This window comes from Sceloporus occidentalis, unplaced genomic scaffold (assembly GCF_023333645.1).
Source record: "Sceloporus occidentalis isolate IW3139 unplaced genomic scaffold, rSceOcc1.0.p SCAF_13, whole genome shotgun sequence".
NCBI lineage: Eukaryota > Metazoa > Chordata > Lepidosauria > Squamata > Phrynosomatidae > Sceloporus > Sceloporus occidentalis.
In genome coordinates, this window is record NW_028316993.1 from 1,476,939 (window position 1) to 1,501,312 (window position 24,374).

Consider the following 24,374-nt stretch of genomic DNA (forward strand, 5'->3'; position numbering starts at 1 on the left):
TAGTATTCCCTAGGCTGAATCTGCATTGCAGAAATAATGCAATCTGACATTGCCATGGCTTAATGCTGTGGATTTGTAGCTTCTTGTAGCACCAGAGCGCTCTGACAGAGAAGGCTAGATATCTCATAAAACCACCTCCTAGAATTCTAGATGCTGATGAAATGTCAGAAACAAACTCTTCTAGAACATGGCCACATAGCCCAAAACCCCCACAGAAAACTAAGTTCAGCATGCTGTATAACTCCTAGCAATGTCAGACTAAAATCCAGAGAGGATGCACTACCTCCTTCTGACATGGTAGCCATTGGTAATTTGCAGAATTTGGGTTTGTTTTTTTAGAACGGTTGTCCCACGGATTCTGGGATGTGCTCACTTATATATTTGTCCCATGTGTGTGAAAATGGAAGCAGAGAGTGGTCTGCAAGAGTTTGTATACTGCCCAAAAGGCGATATCCATGCTGGTTCCAGTGTGACATGAGTTTCCTCAAGCCAAGGGATTTTGTATCATCTTTGAAACTGCAACTGTGGCTCATGGTTCTGGATAAATTAAATGTGCAGTCCATGCACAGATGTGCACCAAATAAAACGACCACAAGGTGGTACCATTGCCTTGATTTTTGGAAGGTTCGATGACAAATTGCTTGGATTTTTTTGTACATTCTGAGAATCTGGTTTTCTCAGAATTGTGGGAACATTTACAGTTTCATCTCACCAAACTACCTACTTCAAGCTCTGTTTCTCTTTGTAGAGTAGAAAACTGCTCATTATTCCTGTACTTGCCAATCAAAGTGAAGAAACTTTCAGATTTTTATTCTTTTTGCTTTCACTTTGCAAAGAGGTGGATACTGGGCAGGCTGTTTTTCTCTGGTCTAAGGCCTTGGAGGGGAAGACATGCTTATTAGTAGGGAAAAGTTTTGGTCATCCCCTAAATAAAAGCTGCTTATGGTGTAACCTGCAGCATGGCAGAACATGCTTTGTTCCTGCGGTGTAAATCCCCAGAACCTACCGTACCTCCAAGTTTTGATCCTGGCTGGGCAGGAAAAATACACAACCTCTTACTCTCTCCACTATTCCTCTGTTTTTTATTCATCCTGCCAGGTATCAAGACATTTAATAGTGCTGGAGAGAAAGTAGAGTTTGGCAGGGTTTTAGCCAGGAACTAAATTCTAACTAAATTCTAATTCAAACCCATCAGATAAGGAGCACTTCCATAGATGCAGAATACAACTTCCTCAGAACTCTAACTTTAATTTTTTAAAACCAAGCTGCTAGTCCTCATGGGGTCTAAAGATTTGTTTTCAAGCCTGTAGGTGATGCCAACTGATGTGTCGAAAGGCCCAGGTGTTGCTGCGCAAGATGTCTTCGGTGGGAGGCTTAGGGACAGTAGGCAAGCTGCAGTGTAGCTTTTTACTCAACGAATGGTGGAAGGAGAATGACCTTTTTTATTAATTGCAAAGAGTATTTGCATACAGTATTCAGGGTTGTAAAATGTGGGTGCTCTTGGTGCAGAATCACCCCAAATTCCTTCAACGGTGGGCTTCAAGCAGACCCCAGGTTCAGAGGGAGTGTTAGGAATGATTCACCTGAAGTTGCAGCATCTCTGAACATCTCTTGGATCCCTGCTATTGGAGATTCTGTGATGCTTGGGCAGCCAAGTGAGGGTGCTTGGGGGTCCTTTCCAGAGCTAGCGAGGAAGGACCTGGAACTGGAATGGATGTGGAACATTGCCCAGGCCGGTACACTGCGGTGTCAGGTCGATCTCAGCAGGAGCGACTAGTGGTTGGAGGGTGAAGTGCTGGAGAATGGTGGTGAGGAAGAGGAAGATTTCCATCCGGGCCAAGCCAGCTCCCAGGCAGATCCGTTTGCCTGCAGGTGAGGAGCAAAGGATGCATGAAAGCATTCAGTTACACACACAATTATATGCTACCTCTTCAGCAGTATAATTCATCTAGAAACTGGATCCTGGCATGCTTGCAGAAAGAAGTTGGCAGTACATGTGGGATGTGTGGAGGAAATACTCATGGGCACAGAGCTGTTGTAAATGCCTCTTGTCGCTCACTTATCTACAACTTCTCTGGTGTTTTTCCTGGAGTGAAATTTGGCATCCGGTTCTGCTTGCCAGCTGGTTGTGGCCCTTTTTATGCCAAGTTCACCCAGGACTTTTTGTGTGTCTGTGTCTCCTGAGCTCTTTTAAAGGACCTTCACCTGGAGGGTTGCCAAATGCTGGGCCTGATCCTTTTTTCCAAAAGCTTTCTATTCTGGGCTGGAACTCGAGGTTAAGAATTTAATTGGTCTGGAGGTCTTAGGACAGCTGCTTTCTTCTAATCTGATCTGGGTTTGGCAGGCAGCTTTATATATGTATATTTATCATGCAACCTGCCTCTGACCTCGAGAGGGACCACTTTCCTGGGGAAGGGTTCAGAATAATGGACCGACAACAATTTAATTCAGTCGCAGCTGCATTTCAGAGCAGTATCCAGAACTAAGACTTTGGCTAGACAAGCGGAATCCGTCAGATGATGGCTGTAAAAGCAGATGCGACTGGAGGATAATCTCTCACTTCTCTCACTTTCACATTAAGGTGGCGATTCTCCCTTTTATAGCGAGTGATCACTTTGGCTCTTTCTCAGCTCAGAGGATCCTCAGCCTCAGAGGATGGCAATGGTAAACCTCTTCTGAAGAAACGTGCCAAGAAAGCCCTGAGATAGGTTTGCATGAGGAGAGTGGAATATAGAAAACCATTCACACTTTTTTTTAGGATGCATCTACACTGTAGAAATAATCCAGTTTGACACGACTTTAAGTGCTGCATCTCTATCCTATTGAATCCTGGGATTTGTTCAAGGAGTGTTGTCTGGAGATCAGAGAGGGAATGCCCAGGAAGGTTGCAGATGTTCTGCATTTTTGAATGTTTGGCTGAAGCTTTAAGTTTCTGCAATGCTAAAAATTTGGGGACTAAAGGAACATTTCAAAAGGGGCAGCTGTATTATTTTTGGAAGGCATTGCCCTTATTTTGCCACCCTCTTCCACACCAGTAGCTATGCCCATGGTACTGTTCCCAAAGCCTTGCCCTTCCATACCTGGAGCAAAAGGCATGAATGCATCACTGTTTTTGAATGCGTTCTTTTCGTCCAAGAAATGGCCGGGGTTGAAGGACGTTGGGTCTTTGAACTGAGTGGGGTCATAATGCACCGAACTCAGGAGAGGGATGACATTGGTGCCCTGTAGAAGGAATTGCTGTTATAATCAGAACTGTAATAATAATAATGATTATATTCATTTACATCTCATATTTTCCTCTGCACAGGGACACAAGGTAGTTTATGAAATATTAAAACCAGAACCAATGACAAATGTACAAAAACATCAGTAATATCTGTCTGTCTAGATAATTTTAAAAAGCAATGAAGCAGTCTATGGAATTAAAACCATTTCAAAATTCATCAATATAAAAAGCAACAACAAAACGACACATCATTCAAAAGATGTTGCAGTCAATTCTGGGCGACAGACAAGAGATATGTGGTTAGTATGTGGGAAAGCAATAGGAAATAGAAGAAGAAAAGGCCATAAAATAGAGGAAAGCCAGAGAGAAGAGACAGCTGTTTTGAGGACAGAGATCTTTGTCCAAATTCTACCATATATTACCGTATATCCCTTGAATAAAGGATTCAGTCTCCCAGATTTCACACCCACTTCACCATCTGTGTGTCTATGCGCCTTCATGTTGCTTGCCAACCTATAGCGACCCCATGAATTTCATAGGATTTTCTTAGGCCCTCATGAAGGACAGCTCTGGGCAGGAGGCCTGAAGGGGATTTTCTCCTACCTTGGGAAGCAAGAAGTTTCTGAAGGGGGTGTCCCGGGTCACGGCCCGAGGAAGTCCCATGGGCAGGATGGAGATGAAGCGCTGGATCTCGTAGATGACGGCATCAGTGTACGGCATGCATGTACGGTCAGCCAGACACGGGGCACGGTTGGGGCCGATCACTTGGTCAATCTCCTGGTGGACTTTAGCTGCAGGGAGGCAGACAGGAGGTATGATGGAGGGAGAAGGGCATGTGGCCTGTGCCTCTTTCAGTGGGGTAAAACTCAGATTTCCCTCGGGAAGAGAAATGACTGGCAGGGCCACTCCATTTCAGTCTTTTAGAATGGGGTGGGGACAGGGAATGTACAAAAGTTCGGAAGACATCAAATGATGGTGTCATAGGAAGTGGGAATGACCATCAAAGCAACTCAAGAGGGCTGAATTTAGCCCAAGGCCTCAAGTTCCCCACTTTTGATCTGCATGGACTGGCAGAAAGTCCAAATAAGAGTCTGTCCAAACCTAGATAAGGACTGAACCTGGGATGTTCTGCAGGTAATGCAAAGGTTCTACCACAGAGCCGCCAGTCTTCATAATTTTGCATGTGTGCATCCACATTGGAATTAGAAGGGGCTGCAAGGGTCACCTAGTCCAACCCCTTCACATGCAGGAATGCACAACTAAAGGACTCCTGAAAGATGCACATCCAACCTTTGTTTAAAGACCTCCAAAGAAAGGGACTCCACATTTCTCTTCTCTAAGGCAATCTATTCCACTGCCAACCAGCTTTTGCATTAGAGAAGTCCTTCCGAATATTTAGGTGAAATCTTTTTTCCTGCAATTTTGTTTCCTGTTTCATTTTCTGGAGCACCAGAAGGCAAGCTTGCTCCATCTTCTACATGACATCCTAGCAGATATTTAAAAATGACCATCAAGTCTTCTTTAAACAAAATCTGCTTCTTCTCTCTTCTCCAAGACTTCTCCAAGTTAAACCTACCCAACACTTAAGGTGTTCCTCATAAGACATCCAGGACTCTGATATCGCCTGCCCTCCTCTGGACATGTACTACCTTTTAATGCCTTCCTTGAACTGTGGTACCCAGAACTGGACACAGTATTCCAGGTGTGAGGTCTGACCAAAGCAAAATAGAGTGGCACTACTACTTCTATTGATCTGGACACTATGCTCCTGTTGATGCAGCCCAGAATTGCATTGCCTTTTCTTAGCTGTCACATTCAATTATTACTTTGCTTCCTGCACACCCCGTGCATGCTCTACCATGACTCTTACCCGCCACCTCGGGGTATTTCATGAGGATGAGGAAGCTGTAGCGGAGAGTTGTACTGGTTGTTTCGGTACCCCCAAAGAACAGGTTGTGGGTGGTAATCACCAAGGTCTCCATATTAAAATAGCTCAAAGGGTCTTGCTTTTCCTGAAAGAGATGCAAATCAGAAGTTGAGCATGAGGACATGAATGAGGGCCAATTTTAGATCTGGACAAGTTTACTCAGGCTGGGTGATAGAAACAATACCTGCTCCACGCGGACAAGGAAGCAGTCAATGAAATCCCGGGGGGCATCGGGGTCCAGATCTTTTTGGTGCCGGAGGATGCGCTCCGTGATGAAGTGCCGGAGTTTCTCAAAGTTCTGGAAAATTTGGTGGTGGGGCCCAGGGAGGAGGTCCATGATCCGAGGGAAAATGTTGTAGAGCTGGAAAAAGGGCAGTGAAGGTATAATGGGTAAAATAATGATAGGTTCCTTGGAAAGAAAACACCAGCCCAAGTAGTGCAGCCAGGTTTCAAAATAGTAATATTTTACTAGGAAGGCCAGTCTGGGACTCCCGGAGAACTGCATTTAGCTTTATTGCCTGATGTTCCTCATCCGTGCGACCCTTGGACATCTCCAACATTATCTGTGCCATAACACTAGGGGTCTATCACACTACATATTTATAGTCTATGATTCCACTTCATAGCCATGTCAACATCTGATAGAATTTTGCAATCTGAAGTTGAGGAAGAGAGATTTAGAATTCTCATCCGGAGAGCTGTAGTGTCTCAGCAAACTATAAACTCCAGGATTCCACAGATTGGAATTGTGGCAGATAAAGTGGAACTGTAGTGCCATTCTTGTGTAGTGTGAAAGGGACCTTGCTCTTGAGGCCATGTTGTGCTTCCCTTACTTGCCTCGCCCCAGAAGGAGCTCATGATCCGGAAGTTCTCATTGAGGTGGTCCAAAAGGAGGAGGAAGTCCGTGTCTTCATAGTCGAAACGGTTTCCAAAAACCATGGCACAGATGACATTGGAAACGGCTCGACAGACAAGGTTGAGGGGGTTGAAGGGGGTCCCTGTGAGAGAAGGGAGGAAAAGGCAATGCTTCAGGGTACCAACGTAGTGTCTTCTTCAAGAGGAACCACAAAGTCCCAAAGAGAACAGGATGGGAGGGGATTATTTTTTTAAAGTTAAAATATATACATATGTGCAAAACTCCTCAACATATTAAAAAGAGAAATCATGAGAACAGGTTCATCTGTAAGTCATTATGCATTGATGGAGGATAGTAAAACATTATTGTTTCAAGTGATGTAAGAAATAAAGGCTGCCACATTTTATAAAATGAGTCAACCCATGCACACAATATAATTATAGTGTGATGATTCTACTTTAACTACTATGGTTCCATCCTATGGAATCTTGGGATTGGCAGCTGAGGAAGGCGCATCTAGAATTCTCTGCCGGATAGCTCTAATGGTTCAAACTACAAATCTTAGGATTGCATAGGATGAAACCATGACAGTTAAAGTGGAATAATAGCACAATAATTCTGTAGTGTGAATGGGTCGCTCAGCAGAAGGGACATCCTCCCCATCTGAACATCAGTGCTTACCCTGACCAAAAGCATTTTAAAGGGATTACTCAAGGCACTGAAGCTATATGAGGAAAAGGGTTGAATAACTTTGGACTGATCTTTTAAAGTTTGGACTAAAATCTAGGACGGACTCCTCACTCTAATGACACGGGATGGGAGACACAGCTCGCCCCTGCTAAAGGCCCAGGAGTTCTCTGGCCCTTGTTGGCATTTGGCTACTCTACCCACCAGCCTTCTAGCCATAAAATCTGCTTTGGCAACGGAACTCACCGTTGGTTTTCCGGAACTCCTGGACGAGACACTGGGCCTCTTCTTGGATCCGAGCCTCGATGCTGCTTTTTCCCATCCCAAAATTCTTCAGTGTGTGCAAAGAAAAGCGACGCAGGACCTTCCACTTTTCCCCATTGGAGAAGGCAATGCCTGGAGACAGTGAAAGTGGTCCATTAGCCTCAATTGTGTAGCATGCAGGTGAGCGGATGGATGGATGGATGGATGGATGGTTGGATGGATGGGCTGAAGTTGGGCACGTTTCTTTATTGAGCTAACATATCATCCTTCTGAGAACCCCTTTTGTGAAAACAGGCCTACAAGGTAGTAAATTTGGAGTGCTGTTAACATCTGGGGAGTGGGAGAATGTTAGATTGGGGCCAGGGCAATAAAATCCAGATAGCTTGAGTTAATAAAGTTAACTGAGTTTCCTTAGCTAGTTGCTCCTCATGGGGTGCATGAGGGTGCTTTTCTCTTACCATTTCCCTGGGTGAAGCGGTAGAACACAGGGAAGTCCCCACGGCCACTGAAGTCATCAGCCTGGTCCACCAAGGCCTCTTTCACAGCTTGGTAGCCGCAGAGGACAACACAAGGAAGGGAACCCAAATGGATGGTGTACACAGGTCCATATTGCTTGCTGAGCTGCAGAGGGGAAATGTGTGTAAAAAAGGTAAAAGCAGATCCAGCAAAGTGTAGTGGTTTTATTCTTGGACTAAGACTCCAGGGGACCAGGGTTTGAATCCTTCCTCTGCCATGGAAACCTACTGAATGACTTTGGGCAATTTCAAATGAGTTGATTTCAAATTTCAAATGAGTTGATTTTCTTCCTCTCAGCTTTCTTCACTGTCTAGTTTTCACAGCTCTGTCCCTTCTCTGTTGTCTGGGACAGGTGACTTGTACTGTACATTAGATCCTAAGAGTTTGGTAGCAGGCTGGCTGCTCTTATTTCTTTTTTAAGGTGGGACAGAGGGAAGGACCTTCCCAGAAGATCTGAAGACATGGGCAGCCCCACATAGGAAACTTTACTAGCCACATGCCACAAAAAACATGTAGGAAAGGGGATAGCTCCAAAGACCCAGGACTCTGGGAAACTTCCATTGTTCCTGCATAAAAGAGTTGGCAAGATGCTATTATCGGATTTGTACTAATCATCTTCTGGACTCTGCCAGCAATACAGATCTGGAAATGCCAGCGCTTACTTTGCCATTGTTGCCAGCTGGGCCAGAGAGGAGGAATTGGCAGAACATCTCAACTGCCTCTGAGCAGAAGCTAATCCCTTGGGAATGCTCTTTCCAGGTGTAAGTGGCCCAGGCAATTAATAAAGAACAATTAGGCATGGTTTAATCTCCATAAGTGCCAAGAGGACGAAACTCCTTGTTTGTTTTCCACTGATGCAAAAACACAGAGGATTGGGTCCAACTCTAGCTGAAGACTTCCAGTGGGGAAGCCACCATCACCCAGGGTTTTAGTTAAGTGCAAAGGGTTGCCAGACCTCAGCGGAGAGACAACCTGGGACATTTTAAAAGCTGCTAAAAAGCAGGATGGCAGGGGATTCATTGGGACTGTCCCTGCCAGATCAGGACAGTTGGAGGTTATGGTAGACTTGCCCCATCACCTGATAAAGGCTACGCTTGGACAACCCTGGTGCTATGCAAGGTCTTACAAAACCATGGGGCTTTTCCATTATTAAACTTTCTCACTCCATTGACACAACACAAGCTCAAGCAAAATGTGGATTACTGATACTCAGTGAGGATTCCTTGGGACTGTACTGGTCAAACGGGGACATTTGGGGAGTATGTGAAAATGTAGAGTTAAAAGGGTGTTCTACAGGATCAGAGGCCTCCCTGTGGAATCCATTGCAGTGCCAAACCCGTTTCAAACCATTTGAGTGGAGATGGGACTAGGAAACCAGTCCAGGAACTCCCCTTTTGGCCTCCTTAACCCAACACAGCCCTCGGGTTCTTACCTTCTCCAGCGATCGGTGCATTTCCTTGGTATCTAACTGGAAGAGATTGCCAACAAGGGGCAGCGGTGCTGGGCCAGGTGGCAGTTTGCCTTTCTTTTTCCTGCCCCCGTTCAAGTACAAAACCAGGCAGGAAAGGGCAGAAAGTAGGAGCAAGGCCAGTGGGGTGGCCCCACTGAGATCCATGACTGCCAAAAAGGAGGTTGGAGTCAAATGTGGGACTCTTTCTCCTTCCCCTCCTGGGCTATATATACATGTCTTTCTAGGTGCTTACTTCTCTCTCTCACTCTGGTATTGCGCTCAAGGCAAGGAGTTTGTTCTGTGTTTACAGATCGACGTGCATGTCAGGGCAATGCTCGCCTCCCTCTGCGTTCTTCCAGAGGAGGAATGGCACAGAGCCACAGGGCTTGGTTGCCTTTAGAGGCTCTCACTTGCATCGAAATTATGAATCAGCAAAATGGGGTGCAAAGGATTGGGGAGAGAAGGAATCCAGAAGTAACTTCTCTGTGTTCCTGGAAGAAAAACCTGTAGTTACATTTTTGGTTAATCTCTACAATCTTTGACAAACCTGATTTTCTGGTTTGCAAAAATGCTGAAACGATGCATTCTGACACCACTTTAACTGCCATGGCTCAGTGCTAAGAAACTACAATTCTGGGATTTGTAGTTTGTTGTGGCACCAGAGTTCTCCGACAGAGAGAGCTAAGTATCTCACAAAAATATAATTCCCAGAATTCCACAACATTGAACCGTGGCAGTTAAACCAGTTTCAGACTACAATGGGCCCTTGGTATCTGCTGGGGTTTGGTTCCACCCGCCCTGGATACCAAAACCTGTGGATGGTCAAGTCCCATTAAATACAACGGTGTAGTGAAATGGTGTCCTTTATAGAAAATAGCTAGAGTGGTGTAGTGGTTTGAACGTTGGACTAGGACTCTGGAGAGCAGGGTTTGAATCTTGGCTTGGCCATGTAAACCCACTGGGTGACCTTGGGCAGATCACACTCTCTCAGCCTCAGAGGATCAGAGGATGGCAATAGCAACCCCCCTCTGGAGAAACCTGGCAGAGAAAGCCCCATGAAAGGATCAATTGAAGGTCGCTGTAAGTCAGAAATGACTTCACAACATACACTTCCTCATGTGCAAGTCACCCCACCCAGACAACACAGAAAGGACAGAGCTGCTGCATCTTTTTCCCACATTACCGACTGATAGATCCTGGGGCAGAGGGCAGGTTATGTCATCAAATACATATGCTTTCATTATTTCACATTTTTCTTGGAGACATCTTATTAGATGTCACAAGACACAAAATCCTGGCTCTTCTTCCATGTGTCTACCATTCTGTTGGTCTGATCCAACCTGGCTCTTCTTCATGTTGCTACATGCTATTCTTTTCCCCACAAGTGTGGGGTTGCCATAAGTCAACAGGGAGCGAGAAAAAAGTGTTAGAATATAAAGGAGGCTTTCAAATGAAATATGATTATGTTTTCACCCTGTTTAATTCATTTAATCCTGGCCTGGTGATTGCCCAACGCAAGGCTCATCTGCTTGCCTCAATGCCAACTCTTGCCTCAGTGCCAACTTCACACACTGCCAGTGCAAAGGTACATGAATCCTGGCACCTCTCGGTTATTAATCATTAAATCCTGAACTTTGATCGTAAACAAAGTGCTCCTGGGATTTTGGCAGTGGCAGAACATGGAGAAAGAAAGTACTGTTATGCAACAGTCCCAGGCAACCAGCTCACTATATGGATTTGGCCAGATGGGAGGGGGTGTCTTATCAAAACAATCTGTCCAGCCAAGATTCCCATTCCCTCATTTCTGATTTCTTCCAAGATGTCTGTTATGAAGCTTTTGAGGATGAAGCAACCACTGACACTGCGCTGGGGGAAAAAAGAATGATCACAGTTGCTGGAGGGTAAATCAGGATCTTGGTGAAGAGGAAGGCCATCAGCCAGACAAGTACAGACTGTAGGGATGGCTTCACTGAGTAGCCCAGTTGTGAGGTTTAATAGATAGTAGGGCATCTCCTTGATGAGGAATGGTCATGACACATGGGGAGTTTATTTTTTAAAGAAATGCCAATATTCTTTACATTTCCAGAAGCCTTTAAGGTACTTAGTGAAAGCACTCAGGAGGTTTTGTGTGAATGGTTTTAATGGTTTAGACAGCACCATCTGAAATACACAGAGTTTTGTAGGGAAGAAAAGGAGAGGGCTATCTATCCCACCCACTCCACACCCCAGACTTGGCATGGGCAACTCGCTACTGAAAACAGTGGCGGAACCAATGAATATCTGGATGGTAAGGATAAAAGCAGCTCACTCTCTTACATCCGTAATTTGGAATGAGGTTTAATGCCAGGATAACAAGGACCTTGCAGAAAAGGTGGGTTTGGCAATCAGCACAGAGAAGGCAGATGTCATCTCATTCATCCATTTCTGAGCAGGACCTTTAGAGGTCATCTACACTGTCATCGCCCACTGATTTGAACTCCTTGCCCCTTTAACTAGGGATTCAGTGGGAAATTACTATCTTTCCTTGTGCTTGCCACCCCAGTCTCTGCAAGAGACAACACACACACACACACTGAGCAGAAAGGACATGAAGAGTGTGTGTGAGAGAGTCTGTTATTCTAAACAGGGCTCTACATAGCAAAGAGGTATGTAGTTACATGAAGGGCATGTTACCTTCAGGCACACTAGTTACTGAACAATCTAGATCAGTGGATCCCAAACGTTGATCTATCAGGTGTTCTGGACATCAACTCTTGATAAATAGTCAGGAATTCTGGGAGACATCTGGAGGACCAAAGTTTGGGAGTCACTGATCTAGATCATATTCAGTCAACATCACAAAAAGAAACATAATTTCCCTGCTGCGTCTGGCTAAAGACATTTTCCTATTCTATTCATAAACAGGTGCCCATGGATCTTGGATGTTCACAGGGCAGGTGGAGAGTCTGGATTGCATGACCCAGCTTTATCCAAATGTCCATAGGTGTGGCAGGCACTCAGACTCCTTGTCATTGTTGTTCTTCTCTTTTTGCCTCGTGGTCTTCAGACTTTTATAGCTCTTCCTTGAAAACAAGTGGAACTGCTGGTCAACTGGTCATCCCACTTGGCAGTAGTCCCATGACCTGTGACTCTTTCCTAATGCAGTGGTGTCACTAGGTTTGGCGTCACCCAGAGCTGTAACTCATGGTGCCACCCCCCACCACCCAGTTGACCTTGTCCAATACCACCATGCAGAATACTTAGTAATTTTTTTTGTGCTAATGTTATTCATAAATCCTAATTCCTGTATATCACTGAATGTAATAGCATGAATGTAATGAATGTTAGCTGCCTTAACTCATGGCAACCCTGTGGACGAGACACCTCCAACTCCATGTGCTCCATTGCTTTGCTCAGGCCCTGCAAACCCATGTCTGTGGCCCCGCTGATTGATAAGGGAAGGAGTCAGTCCAAAATTAAAGGCCAACGTAAGAAGAGGCCAAAGAATGACGGCAAGAGGTGGGGGAAAGGATGAACCTGAGAGAGACCAAACCTATCTGTTCTCAACATGACTTCTGCAATCAACAAAGAATGAGGCTGGAGTATTGCTGGGAAAGGGAGGTGAGCTCTGTTTCAACATCAGATAAGAGAGTGGAACGCAGGCAGTGAAAGAGATGGTGCAAGAAGGACCCTGAGCAGCTTGAGAAGGAAGACCAACACAGGGCTGGAGGAGGAGATCGTGTTTTCCTCACCGCTGGAGGGGAGCAGGGAGAGTAAGGGCCAAACCCGCTATTTCTCCTGCAACTGGTGATCTATCTGGGCAGGAGGCAGAACTGATAGGGACGGGGTATGCTGCCCAGGCCAGTTGACTCTGGGGTTATGTCAATGTCCTTGGGGTCCATCAGGGGTTTCAGCTTGAAGTTCTGCAAGATGGTGGTGAGGAAGATGAAGAGTTCCATGAGGGCCAGGCCTTCGCCAAGGCATACACGCTTGCCTGCAAGGAAGGAAGAAAAAGAGGGAGGGAAAGAAAGAAAGGGCATGAAATATAACAAACAGAGAATACCAAATCAGTCCTATGTATGAATTAGTGCACTGGTGGAAGGAGACAGTGGACTAGATGAACATTCAATCCCAGCTCCGGAGTGCTATGCTTTTACGAATGAGAAGAGAGACTCTGTCAAAGATGCCATGAGATGACATTTTATTATTAAAAAGGCTCATGTGTTAATATTTTTCTTCAGTGGCTTAAGATTTTTCTCCATACTATGGAATTCTGGTATCTGTAGCTTTGCGAGATATTTAGCTTCTCTGTCAGACAGCTTTTGCTGCCCAGGATTCCATAGGACGGAGCCATACCAGTGTCAACCTGCATTAATTCTGCAGCAGCCTAAGTTGTGTATTCCTACATGACAGAGGGTTGTACAGTTGATCCTCCACATTTATGGCTTTAGCTTTTGCAGATTTAATTACTTGCAGATTTGATTATCATGGTCTCTCTAGGATTCTCCAGTGCAACTCTGCTGGAAATTGACCATAGAGTTGCACTGGAAGACTTGGAGATTACTAAAGAAAACACTTCTCTAGGCATTTGTAGGTCCTCCAGCATAATTCTATGATCAACCTCTGGCAGATGTTGACCAGAGTTGCTCTGGAGGACCTAGAGATTCCTAGAGAGGGGTTCTTTCAGGTAAAAACATAGTGTCCTTTTATTTGTGTTATTTCCACTTTCCCGTGCCTCTAACCCCAGTGAATGTGGAGGACCAACTGTATTAGATGGACCTTGGCTTCTCTTCCAATTCTATGATTCTATTATCATCACTGTCCTCATCGGCACCAACATCATCAATAGACCACCTTTCCTCCAATAAACTCAGGGCATAGTTATTCCCCCCCCCCGCCCACTTTCTCCTCACATCCACAACCCTGTGAGATTAGACTAAGATGGTGTATATGGCTCAGTGTCATGACCTCGGCATCAGAACCTGGGTCTCCCAAATCCTAGTCTAGCAGTTTAACTACTGCAGCCCATTGGCTCTAAAGATGGTTGAGCATGTTCTCCATGAAGCTGTCTTTATTACCTGCAGAGAAAGCCATGAAAGCATCGTTCTTCTTGAACCTCCCGTTCTCATCCAGGAAATGGGTTGGATCAAAGCAGTCGGGGTTCCTGAACTGTGTTGGGTCAAACTGAGAGGTGCAGAGCAAGGGGATGATGTTGAGATCCTGAGATTGGAGGAAGAGAAGGACAAGAAGGAGAAGGAAGAAAATATGGGTAAGGAGAACGGAGATCCCGAGTTGCTATCAGGCAAGCATTCACTGTATTTTTTAAACGTGAAAGTGCGTCTGTGTGCCTGTAACCTATTTAAAGAGTGTACTGGCTGTATGCTGTAATAATATATGAACATGACTCTCCCCACAAGATGGTCCTACTTTTCCAGACCTTGGGGAGGGAGTATCCACGGAACTCAATGTCCCGCGTCACCGTGTGTGGCACTCCCATGGGGACAATGTCAGCATAGCGCTGGATTTCGTGGATAACGGCGTCGGTGTAGGGCATCTGGCTCCGATCCTCCATGCATGGGCTGCGGTTTGGCCCGATGACTCGGTCAATTTCTTCGTGGAGTTTCTCTGTCAAGGAAGGAAGGATTGGTAAAGTTTCAAAGTTGTATCCTGCAGCCAGAGGAATGGATGTAAAACACTGAGGACCATCTGGAAGCAAAGAATGCTACCGTCGCTTCCAAGCTGCACCCTACTAAACTTTGTGATTCTCCAACCCTAGAGACTAAATAAAACAATATGAGAAAAATAGCTTTCACAATTTTTTTAAAGATCTAGTCTTTAGATAGACTGGGTAACGTAAAATTAGCTGGCTCTTTAGCACCATGGCTCTTTTAGTTAACTGACAACTCATTGCTTAGTTATGGAACTATGAAGGAACATTAACACTGAAATGCCAAATTTGCTAAAAATTAGATGTAATTGTCCCTTCACATTTGCAGGTCTCCAACTTAATCAGTAACTTAATGGATTTTAGTTGGTTCCTATCCAACTAAGTAACTCTCCCAAGCTCTGGTTTAGGTAGCTTGCTTTGGTGCGGTCCAACCTGAAGGGTCCTTTTAAGTTTTCACAGATGCCCATTTTGAATTGCATGGTAAAATCTGGTCCAGTTTTCCTTCCACCCCCTGGGTGCATCATGCGCTCTGTCTTGTGGCCTTGCATCAGAGTTTCTCATTCCTTATTCTTCTATTTCTACTTTTCCATGTGTCCTTCACCCCAACTTGAAGAGAGGTCCCGCTATGGATCTTGCGTATGCCCCTTCTGATCTTAGCACAGATTCATAGGATCAAAGAATTCAAAGAAACTCCATAGTTGATCTAGTCTAGTGGTTCCCAACCTTTAGACCGCCAGATTATTTGGACTTCAGCTTTTGTAATTTCAGACTGCTGGCCAAGTTGGCTGGGGCTTCTGGGGTATGAAGTCCAAAAAAATGGAGAACAAAGTTGGGAACCTAATGATTTAGTCCAACTTTTTCCAGTGCTGGAATGCACAGGTTGAAATGCCCCTGTCTGGAAGGCACTCAGCCAATGTTCCTGGCTCACCTTCCACTTCAGGGTGCCTCAGGAGGATGCGGAGTCCATATCTCAAGGTTGAGCTGACCGTCTCTGTACCAGCGAAGAAGAGGTTCACGGTGGTCTTGGACATGGTATCCTCATTGAAGTGACTGTTGGGGTTGTGCTTTTCCTGCAAGAGGGAGCCAGAAGTTGAGCATACTTTCAACTTGTTATTTTATTGTCCCCAAATATCAATACACAGTGCTTTGGAATATATCATTTACGTATATCATCATTCTCCAGGTGGGAAAACTGAGGCTGGGAGAGATGTAACTTGCCCAGGGCTGAACTGAATGCTCGCAAATTTCTCTGCCACATATCCATATATAACAAATAAGTGGGGATACCCAACCTCTGCGATGCCATCAGGGAACTTGGGGTGCAGCCTTTGGATTTCATGCTACATTTCTGGCACCTTCAATCCTACTGGTCTTCCAAAATATACATTTAAAAAATCCTGTTTTGGAGATGGAGAACCTTGGGCACAAGGACAGATCTGCATGACAAACCTACACCAGTTTTATACCAGTTAGACTGTACATGGTTTCCCCCCAAGGATTCGGGGAACTGTATTCTAGTGCAGATGCTATAGAGATATTGGCTGTATCTGTACTGCAGAAATAATGTAATCTGACACTGCTTTAATTGTCATGGGTCCAGGCTATGGACTCCGGGGATTTGTTGTTTGTTATGGCACCAGAGCTCTCAGATGGAGAAGGTTAAATATGCTACAAAACGTCAAAACCCAGAATTTCATAGCATTGAGCCATGGCGGTAAAATTGGTGTCAAATTGCATTATTTCTGCAGTGGAGAAGCATCCATTGTTATCAGAGACCCTTAGTATGCTGCCTCCTACTCACAGAACTAGAGTTCGCAAGAGAGAGAAGAAAGTATACCAAAAATGGTAGCTGCTATGTTTTGCTCTGAGGGTACCTGCTGGATTTTGATGAGGAAACAGTCAATGAAGTCCCGTGGAGAATTAGGATCCAGCGTCTGCCGGTTTGCTTCCAGTCGTTTGCCCACAAACTCTGCCAGCTTCAGATAGTTCTTGTAGATCTGCCTGTGAGGGCCGGGGATGTATCTCATGATCTTTGGGAAGGTGAACAGCAGCTATTGCAAAGTGGAGAAGGCATAACAGGCACAGACTGAGTCAGATTTGAGCTGGATCAGAGTCATTGCACCAAAATAGCTTTGAGGCTGATCATGTTGGCAGAAAGCCACTGGTGTCAAAGTAAATTTGTGGGTGTTTTGTGGATGCAGGAGAAGATATGTACCGCAGAGAAGCTCCCACCACCTCCTCAAACTAGCATGGCCAGACCGCAAAAGCTATAAAGAACAGCTTAGAAGCAGTGAAGTTACTAAGGGTGTGTCTAGACTGCAGAAATAAAGGAGTTTGACACCACTTTAACTACCATGGCTAATGGCTATGGAATTTTGGGATTTGTACTTTTGTGCGATATTTAGCCTTCTCTGTCAGAGAGCTTTGGTGCCACAACTAACTACAGGCTTCCATAGCATTGAGCCACGGTAGTTAAAGTGGTGTCAAACTGCATTATTTTTGCAGTGCAGATGCAGCCTAAGCATGTGTGAACACCTTCCGCTTTGTAGTTTGTACTTTGGTGAGGCACCAGAGGGCTCTGACAGATAGGCTGAATGCCCTGCCCGACTAGAGGGAATACCTTGCCAAACTACAAATCCCAGGATTCTGTACTGCCATACTGCTTTAATTCTGCAATATAGATGCATGTTCAACTTCAACACCACAGCAGTACACTGACTGGGAGGGGAGGCAGTGAGGAGTTATAACTCAAACAAGTAACTTTTCAAAGCTTGGGTATATAGCTGTATGACACACTTCTCCCTTCCTTGTGCTTTCCAGGTTTCTTAGCCTCCAGAAATGATAATTCTGCAGCCAGTCCCACACTTCAGGGAGGCAACAGGTTAGAGAATGCTACTGCATGAAATTTCTGGGTTAATAAGTGACATTTGCTGGGGAAAAGAGTAACTAGAGGAGAAATCTAGTGCCGCCAACTCCGACTTCCTAAAAGTAGGATGTTGGACTAGAGGCTAGACTTTGGCTCTGAACCCAAAGGCTTTTTACATTTTGTTGTTGTTGTGTGTGCCTTTGTGTCATTTCCGACTTATGGCAACCCTCAGGTGAAGCCATCATGGGGTTTTCATGGCAAGATTGGTTCAGAGGGGGTTTGCCATTGCCATCCTCTGAGGCTGAGAGAGTGTGACTTGCCCAAGATCACTCAGTGGGTTTCCAGGGCAGAGCTGGGATACGAACCCTGGTCTCAGGCATAGTCCAGTGCTCAAACCACTATGCCACACTGTCTCTATTAGAGTTGCCTTGTAATGGACTTACCTGTCCCCAGGTTGAGCTCATCAACTTCCAGTTGCTGTTGATCAGGTCAAGCAAAGTGAGGAACTTTTCATCTGTGTATTCAAAACGCTCTCCAAAAACTAGGGTGCAGATAATGTTGGATCCGGCGCAGCTCAAGAAGAAAGTGGGATCAAAGGGTTTCCCTGTGAATAAGGAGGTAAGGTAGAAGACTTTAAGCACACACACATCCACAAAACATTATTGTCATTCATACATTTCTCTTACAGACCTCCTCAATAACCAACCTGCTATTGGGTTATTGAATATTTTTAAATCTATGGCCACTACTAAGATGGTAGTTTCAGCTGGATGACCGAGATCTGGCATAGGCTGCATCTGTACTGTTGAATGAATGCAGTTTGACACTGCTTTAACTGGCATGGAATTCTGGGATTTGTAGTTTTGTGAGCTATTTTGCTTTCTTTCGCAGAGAGTTCTGGTGCCACAACAAACTGCAAAGCCCAGGATTCCATAGGATGGAGCCATGACCATTAAAGTTGTGTCCAACTGCATTTGTTCTCCAGTGTGGCTGCAGCCTGATCTCATTCCTATATCTTTAAGCCTGGAATTTAGCAAGTGAAACATTTCCTGACCTGTGATGGTTTGAGGGACATCTAACTTGCTAAATAATAGGCTGCTGCAAAAGACACATAGAAAGTGGATAAAACAGGTGAAAAGAGGTTCTGCAGCCTCCATTGGAAGCCCTAATATTGTGCCGTATTGGTCTCATTTTATTGGGAAACTGTTCCAAGGCTAAAAGAAGACACCAGCCTGCAGTCATGTAAGAGAATGGGTGGAATAAATCCCTCTCCATCTTCCGACTAGGAATAAACCCCACCTTCAGTTTTGTGAAATTCAGCCATCAGGAATTGAGCCTCCTCCTTGATCCGCTCCTCAATGGATCTCTTTCCCATCCCAAAGTTCTTGAAAGTGGTGATAGCAAACCGGCGCAACTGCCTCCAACGCTCTCCAGTGCCGTAAACTATTCCTGTGCAGAAAGCCAGGGGAGGGAAATAATAGCTTGCATGCATACCTTCCAATGTTTCACAGATGAAACCAGAACACATGTGGCCAAGCAACATCAGAGTGTGGTCAAGATAGCAAAGGTTAATAATGAGGAAGGACACATAAGCTAGAAGAGACTGCAGCAGATTGCTTTTGCCTGAGCCTATTGGGAAGGGCAAGATATTGCCTCCTCTCCCCTTATTGAACTAATGGAGTGTGTGCAAACTACTTTTGCACTTTGAACTCAGTTTGCAGCAACTGAAGTAAGCCAAGAATGAAGGGGGAAAGTGGGAGGAGGAGCAAAAAGCTGGGACATTTTCATAGCAGCTGAAAAAATGGGACGACAAAGGATTAATCAGGACTGTCCCTGCCAAATCGGGACCATTTGAGGGTATGTGTGAGATTTACCACTCAGCAGATGGCTTTTGGTCTTGATGATCTAGTTCAGTGGCATGGAAGGAGGATTTTAAAAAACCCTTTTTGAGCTAGATTACACAATCATTCTGCAGACCATTCCAACTGAAAAAAGAGTGAGTTGAGCAGTCACTTTGGTATGAGAACTTTTGGGGCCCAGTAGAGAAAAGTGCGTGGGAGTTTCCCCCTCCTTGGCTGCTTGTTTCTTGCTGTTTCCAAAGTTTCCAGAAAACAGAGCTAGACTGTGCTTGTCCAAGTGGTATTTCTATGTTTATAACTGTAACAGTTAATAGCCCATCTCTGTTTTCTAGAAACGTTGGGATCTGTTGCTCTTGCTTAATGCCCCTTAATGCAAGCGGGTGCTGGATCCCTTTCAGCTAAGGGACGTATAGATGCTCTGTTCCGCTATGAAACACCTGCTCCATTCATTATTCAACAAAGCTTTTCTTGGTCCAGTCTCAATGCCAAGCAAATCTTTTCAGAATCTTGTGAGGGTGCATCTACACAGCAGAAATAATGCAGTTTGACATTCCTTGAATGGCCATGGCCTCCATCCTACAGAATCATTTGATCTGTATTTTTGTGAGGCACCAGCATTCTTTGGCAGGAAGGCTAAAAACCTTTTAAAACTACAAATCCCAGGATTCCATTGGACGGAGCCACAGCACTTAAAAGTGGTGTCAGACTGAATTATTTCTACACCCTGAAAGCCTATTGGAAAGAAGACCTGAACCACTGAGACCCCACAAAAGGGCTGAGAGGCCTGGACTTTGTCATCCCTCAAGATTCTTCCATGGAGAGGAATCTGGCTTGCAGAAGTGTTGCATTTATGTGCAGAGCTACTGTTCAGGGTTTTTATGCATGGTTTTAGAATGATAGATGCACACATACGCAACTATCTTCTACTTCTTCTCTGCATGCAGCCCAAGATGGATTAAACATCCCCCTCCATTCATCTCAGGTCTGATTCTGTCCATCCATGCACCTCCTTTGAATGCTATGAATGCATGAAGACGCATGGAAGAGAGATGTACCTTTCTTTTACAACTGGGCAACCAATGCTGTCAATACCTCTTTTCAGAAAGTAGTCCCTGCAACTCTGTCTTGCTCTTACCATTTCCTTTGCTCCACATCTGGACGGCAGGGAAGTCCCCTCGGCCGCTGAAGTCTTCTGCCTTGTCAACCAAGGCCTCCTTGAGCACCTGGTAGCCAGAGAGGACCACGCAGGGCCGAGAGCCCAAGTAGAAGGTGTACATTGGACCATACGTCTTGCTGAGCTGGGAAGAAGGTAGTAAACTGGTATGGGATGTATGGTTTCAGTCGGTATTATGCGTGCATAGGAGAGTATGGGCTATGTGTCTTTAGAGTTTGTTTTCTTATGGTGAGATGAGACAAAAAGAAATCAAAGTCTAATATGAGCAATGGCACAAGCATTAGGATATGGTTAAAAATAGCCTGAGACATAGCAGATAAGAGTCTGTGTGATGGAGTAGTTGGAGTGCTGGGCTGGGACCTGTGCCATCCAGGTTCAAATCACCACTAAGGCATGCAACTCAAGTCAAACCAAGTCACTCTTTCTCTGAGCCTCAAAAGCAAAGGATAAAGAGGGGAGGAAGAGAGCCGCATATCCTCCCAGTGTCCCAATTTGGGGATGAATTCTCCGGTCCTCAGGCTGAGAGGGAGGAATCTCAAGGCAAGAGCTTTGTCTTGAAAGATTGTTGAATGTGTGTGTGTGTGTATATATATGTATTCCTCATTTGGTAGATTTGATGCTTGAATGGTTAATCTGTGCAACTGTGGCTGCTCCCTGTGACATTTTCTATATACATTTCTATATACATTTTCCATGTATTTTTATTGCTGTAACCTTCCCGGATTCCTTGTGATTGGGCAGGCTATAAATAAATCATTTAATAATAATAATAATAATAATAATTATTATTATTATTATTATTATTATTATTCTTGTACCATCACCAGTCCCACCACTACCCCTGTGATATCACAAGGGTTATCCACAGGTCTCAAGTTTCAGTCTTGAAAGTATCAGGGCCTGAGAGAGTCCTGACCTGGCAACTCAACTTCCCTGGATAAATTATGCTGAGAAAACTTTAGGAAAGCAAATTTGTTTCAGAGGTTTTTATTCTTGCAAGTGCATAACAACAGCAACAGCAACAACAATTTCTTGCAAACTACATGCTGAGTGGCATTCAGCCATATAAGGAAAAATAATATAAATGATATCACTAGGACAGTTTTAAATTTGTGTGCTGTAAGGATGGGAGACCGTCAAGAAATGCCAGGTGCTGTATTTCAGGGGAAAGAATGGGCAAAACTACCTTTGTATTCCTTGCCTAAGCAAACCCTATGAAATTCATGGAGTTGCCATAGACTGACCAGTGACTTGAAGGTACATACACATGGGTAAAATCCTACAGAGATTTGGAAAACTACCTTTTCAGACTGAAGACTCCACCACTTTCCAAGGGAGTGTGTTCCTCTGTCGAACAGCCCTTACTGTCAGTAAGTTCCTCCTAGTGTTTAGGTGGAATATCTTTCCTGTAGCTTGCATCCATTGTTCCAGGTCCTATTCTCTGGAGCAGCAGAAAACAAGCTTGCTCCATTCTCAGTATGACAGCCCTTCAAATATTTAAATAGGGCCATCATATCCCCTCTTAACTGTCTCTTCTCTAGGCTAAACATCCCCAGATCCTTAAGGTGTTCCTCATAGGGCATGGTTTCCAGACCAGATGGCCACCATCTTACCTCTCTCAGTGACTTAATCAGCTCCTTCACATCCACCTGAAGCATGTTGCCAATGAAAGGAAGCGGAGTGGGTCCTGGAGGAAGGCTACGGAGCTTCTTTTTGGAGGAAAGATGGAGAAAGAGAAGACAGGAGATGGCCATGGCCAGAAGAAGGCTGAAGGCTCCACTGAAGTCCATCTTGGTGCTGGAGAGGATCTCCATGGCCTTTGCAGTTCTTGCCAGAGTCTCACTCTTTGCAAATGGTGTCTTTTGCTGAATATATATATAGAGGGGAACTTGCAAAGAGAGTTTCCACACTTTCTTGCATCACCTTTGCTTGACAAACAGTGGGAGTCCTGTCCTGTCATTTATCAACCTCAGATGAAGGCTGAGCTACCAGCTTATCCCAGCCAGACATGTGGAATTAAAAAGAGGCCATTTCTGCCTTTCGTAGAGGAATTGTTCTGCATATATATATATATATATATATATATGAATTCAATGTTATTTTGGTCCACATGTAACAGAGCTTATATATCGTTCAGGGAAAGAAGGTTTTGTGTGTGTGTGTATTTCTTCATACACTACACTGGAATCTTGTTAATGGCATATGCAGTTGTAAGTAAACATTATACCTGCATATATCTATTATTGATCATTGCAGGGATTGATATGCTTTCTTCCATCCAACTCATAATGCGCGCGTGTGTGTACTTGGGGCGGTCAATGTAGGATTGATATTCCCTCTCTAATGACCAAAGTTCACCCCAGACATACTATAGAGCCACTGAAGCTCCATCACAACATTCATGTCTGGAGGAGGCTGGGGAAATCAGAGCAACATCTGACTGCATTCCTGCATCCAGATGCAAGATTTATTACATTGTCCATTGAGATCCTTGGAGGATCTGGATTGGTCCCCAGCAGATAATTTCATGCCTGGTTACCGGGACATAGCCAGATGCTTCTCTGATTCCCTGTTCTCTCCACCAAACATAGAATGGCTGGAGGCTCCTCTGCAGCTCTTCTGCCAGAAGTCTAGGGATCGGTGAGTGGTCATCTGGAGCATAGCTCCACATGAGAAACTACTACGCTACATTGGGCCACACAGGATTCTAGCTGGTGTGTGTGAATTTCACAAGGTTTTGTGAGTCGAGAGAGATTGTCATGCAGCACAGTTCCCTAACACTAAAAAAATGTATTTTGTTCCTGTGTTCCCAATACAATGTTTGAAAAGCAACTGTACAATTGCCTGTATAAATCTGGAGTAGTAACTTGTTCATTGTTCATTGTTGTCTGCACTGATCGATTAGTCTCTGCTACTTTTCCGAGAGAGAAAAATGTTCGATTGATAAGAGAATGGGGGGGGGGGGGGGACTTGAAAAATCCTGTCAAAATGCCTCAAAAGTGAAGTTTAAAACTGATTTCGAAAACAATCTGGATTTTGTGATTTGTTATACTAATAATTTCAGTTACTTTTGAAATGTAATTCTTTCCTCTAATCATTGATGAATGTAACATGTGTAAAAGGCAATTCCTCATTTGGAAAGGTTTGGCTATGGTCTCTGTCCTTTTTAGCCATTATGACCCTTGGCACCTCTTGTCTGAGGACGATGTGGTGATGGGTTTATAGTCCAAACAACTGAGAATCTATGGGCTGAAACAACTGCTAGACCAGAACTGAAACAGCTGCTAATCCAGGACCTTGGAAAGGTCTTGCCCTTTGTTAATTATTTCACCAACTCAAAGCTAGGCAGCCAACAGCCAAACCTTCATGGCTGAGTCCGAAAAATTACCTCTTTCTCTTCTCTTTACACTCTGTTTGACTTTGAGCTGTGTTGTTGGATCTTATAATATGACAATGTTTAACAATGTGAGAAAAGCCCCACGTTTTTGTAAGACCTTACATACCAAGTAGACGCAAACAAGTGTTGGAATGATTTTGTTTTAGGATGCTGCCATGCTGCAGCATTAATGCACTTTGACATTGGTTCAACTGTCATGGCTCAATGCTATAGAACCCTTGGATCTGTAGTCTGTTATGGCACCAGAGTTCTCTGACAGGGAAGGTGAAATATGTCACAAAACTACAAATCCCATAGCATTGAAACATGGCAGTTAAAGCGATATTTCTCTCTCCCTCCCCCCTTTTCCCCCCCTTTCTTTTCTTTCCCTTTTTGGTATGTTGGTTATTTTGTTATGTGGTGGAGTCTCCCTCCTTGGAGGTCTTCAAACAAAGGCTGGATGGCCATCTGTCAGGCATGCTTTGATTTGGATTTCCTGCATGGCAGGGGTTGGACTGGATGGCCC

The 24,374-nt window shown here is 44.6% G+C and overlaps 2 protein-coding genes across 3 annotated transcripts; both read right to left on the reverse strand.

Moving 5' to 3' along the window:
- Positions 1-699: 699 nt before the first annotated feature.
- Positions 700-9,129, reverse strand: LOC149304503 (cytochrome P450 2F5-like). Its single transcript, XM_089478832.1, has 9 exons — positions 8,909-9,129; positions 7,419-7,581; positions 6,943-7,092; positions 5,991-6,151; positions 5,338-5,514; positions 5,097-5,238; positions 3,830-4,017; positions 3,081-3,222; positions 700-1,866 (listed from the first exon to the last, which is right to left on the reverse strand). Exons 1-9 carry the CDS (start codon positions 9,089-9,091, stop codon positions 1,685-1,687), a joined length of 1,488 nt encoding a protein of 495 aa, XP_089334958.1. The 5' UTR covers positions 9,092-9,129; the 3' UTR covers positions 700-1,684.
- Positions 9,130-11,048: 1,919 nt separating this feature from the next.
- Positions 11,049-22,541, reverse strand: LOC149304504 (cytochrome P450 2F3-like). 2 transcript variants are annotated; one of them, XM_089478841.1, is made up of 9 exons: positions 22,086-22,541; positions 20,434-20,596; positions 18,739-18,888; positions 17,883-18,043; positions 16,448-16,624; positions 15,502-15,643; positions 14,343-14,530; positions 13,984-14,125; positions 11,049-12,899 (listed from the first exon to the last, which is right to left on the reverse strand). In XM_089478841.1, exons 1-9 carry the CDS (start codon positions 22,284-22,286, stop codon positions 12,718-12,720), a joined length of 1,506 nt encoding a protein of 501 aa, XP_089334967.1. In that variant the 5' UTR covers positions 22,287-22,541; the 3' UTR covers positions 11,049-12,717. The 2 variants fall into 2 exon arrangements, with proteins under 2 accessions (XP_089334967.1, XP_089334966.1); XM_089478840.1 differs by lacking the exon at positions 22,086-22,541.
- Positions 22,542-24,374: the final 1,833 nt, after the last annotated feature.

Coding starts and splice junctions, on each gene's coding strand:
- LOC149304503 (XM_089478832.1), bottom strand. CDS start 9,091: ATGGATCTCAGTGGGGCCACCCCACTGGCCTTGCTCCTACTTTCTGCC. Junction 5,239..5,337: donor TCCTTGTCCGCGTGGAGCAG/GTATTGTTTCTA, acceptor CATCTCTTTCAG/GAAAAGCAAGACCCTTTGAG. Junction 1,867..3,080: donor ATTCATGCCTTTTGCTCCAG/GTATGGAAGGGC, acceptor CCTCACCTGCAG/GCAAACGGATCTGCCTGGGA.
- LOC149304504 (XM_089478841.1), bottom strand. CDS start 22,286: ATGGAGATCCTCTCCAGCACCAAGATGGACTTCAGTGGAGCCTTCAGC. Junction 20,597..22,085: donor TGATTAAGTCACTGAGAGAG/GTAAGATGGTGG, acceptor CCTTCTTCCCAG/CTCAGCAAGACGTATGGTCC. Junction 12,900..13,983: donor TTTCATGGCTTTCTCTGCAG/GTAATAAAGACA, acceptor CCTTCCTTGCAG/GCAAGCGTGTATGCCTTGGC.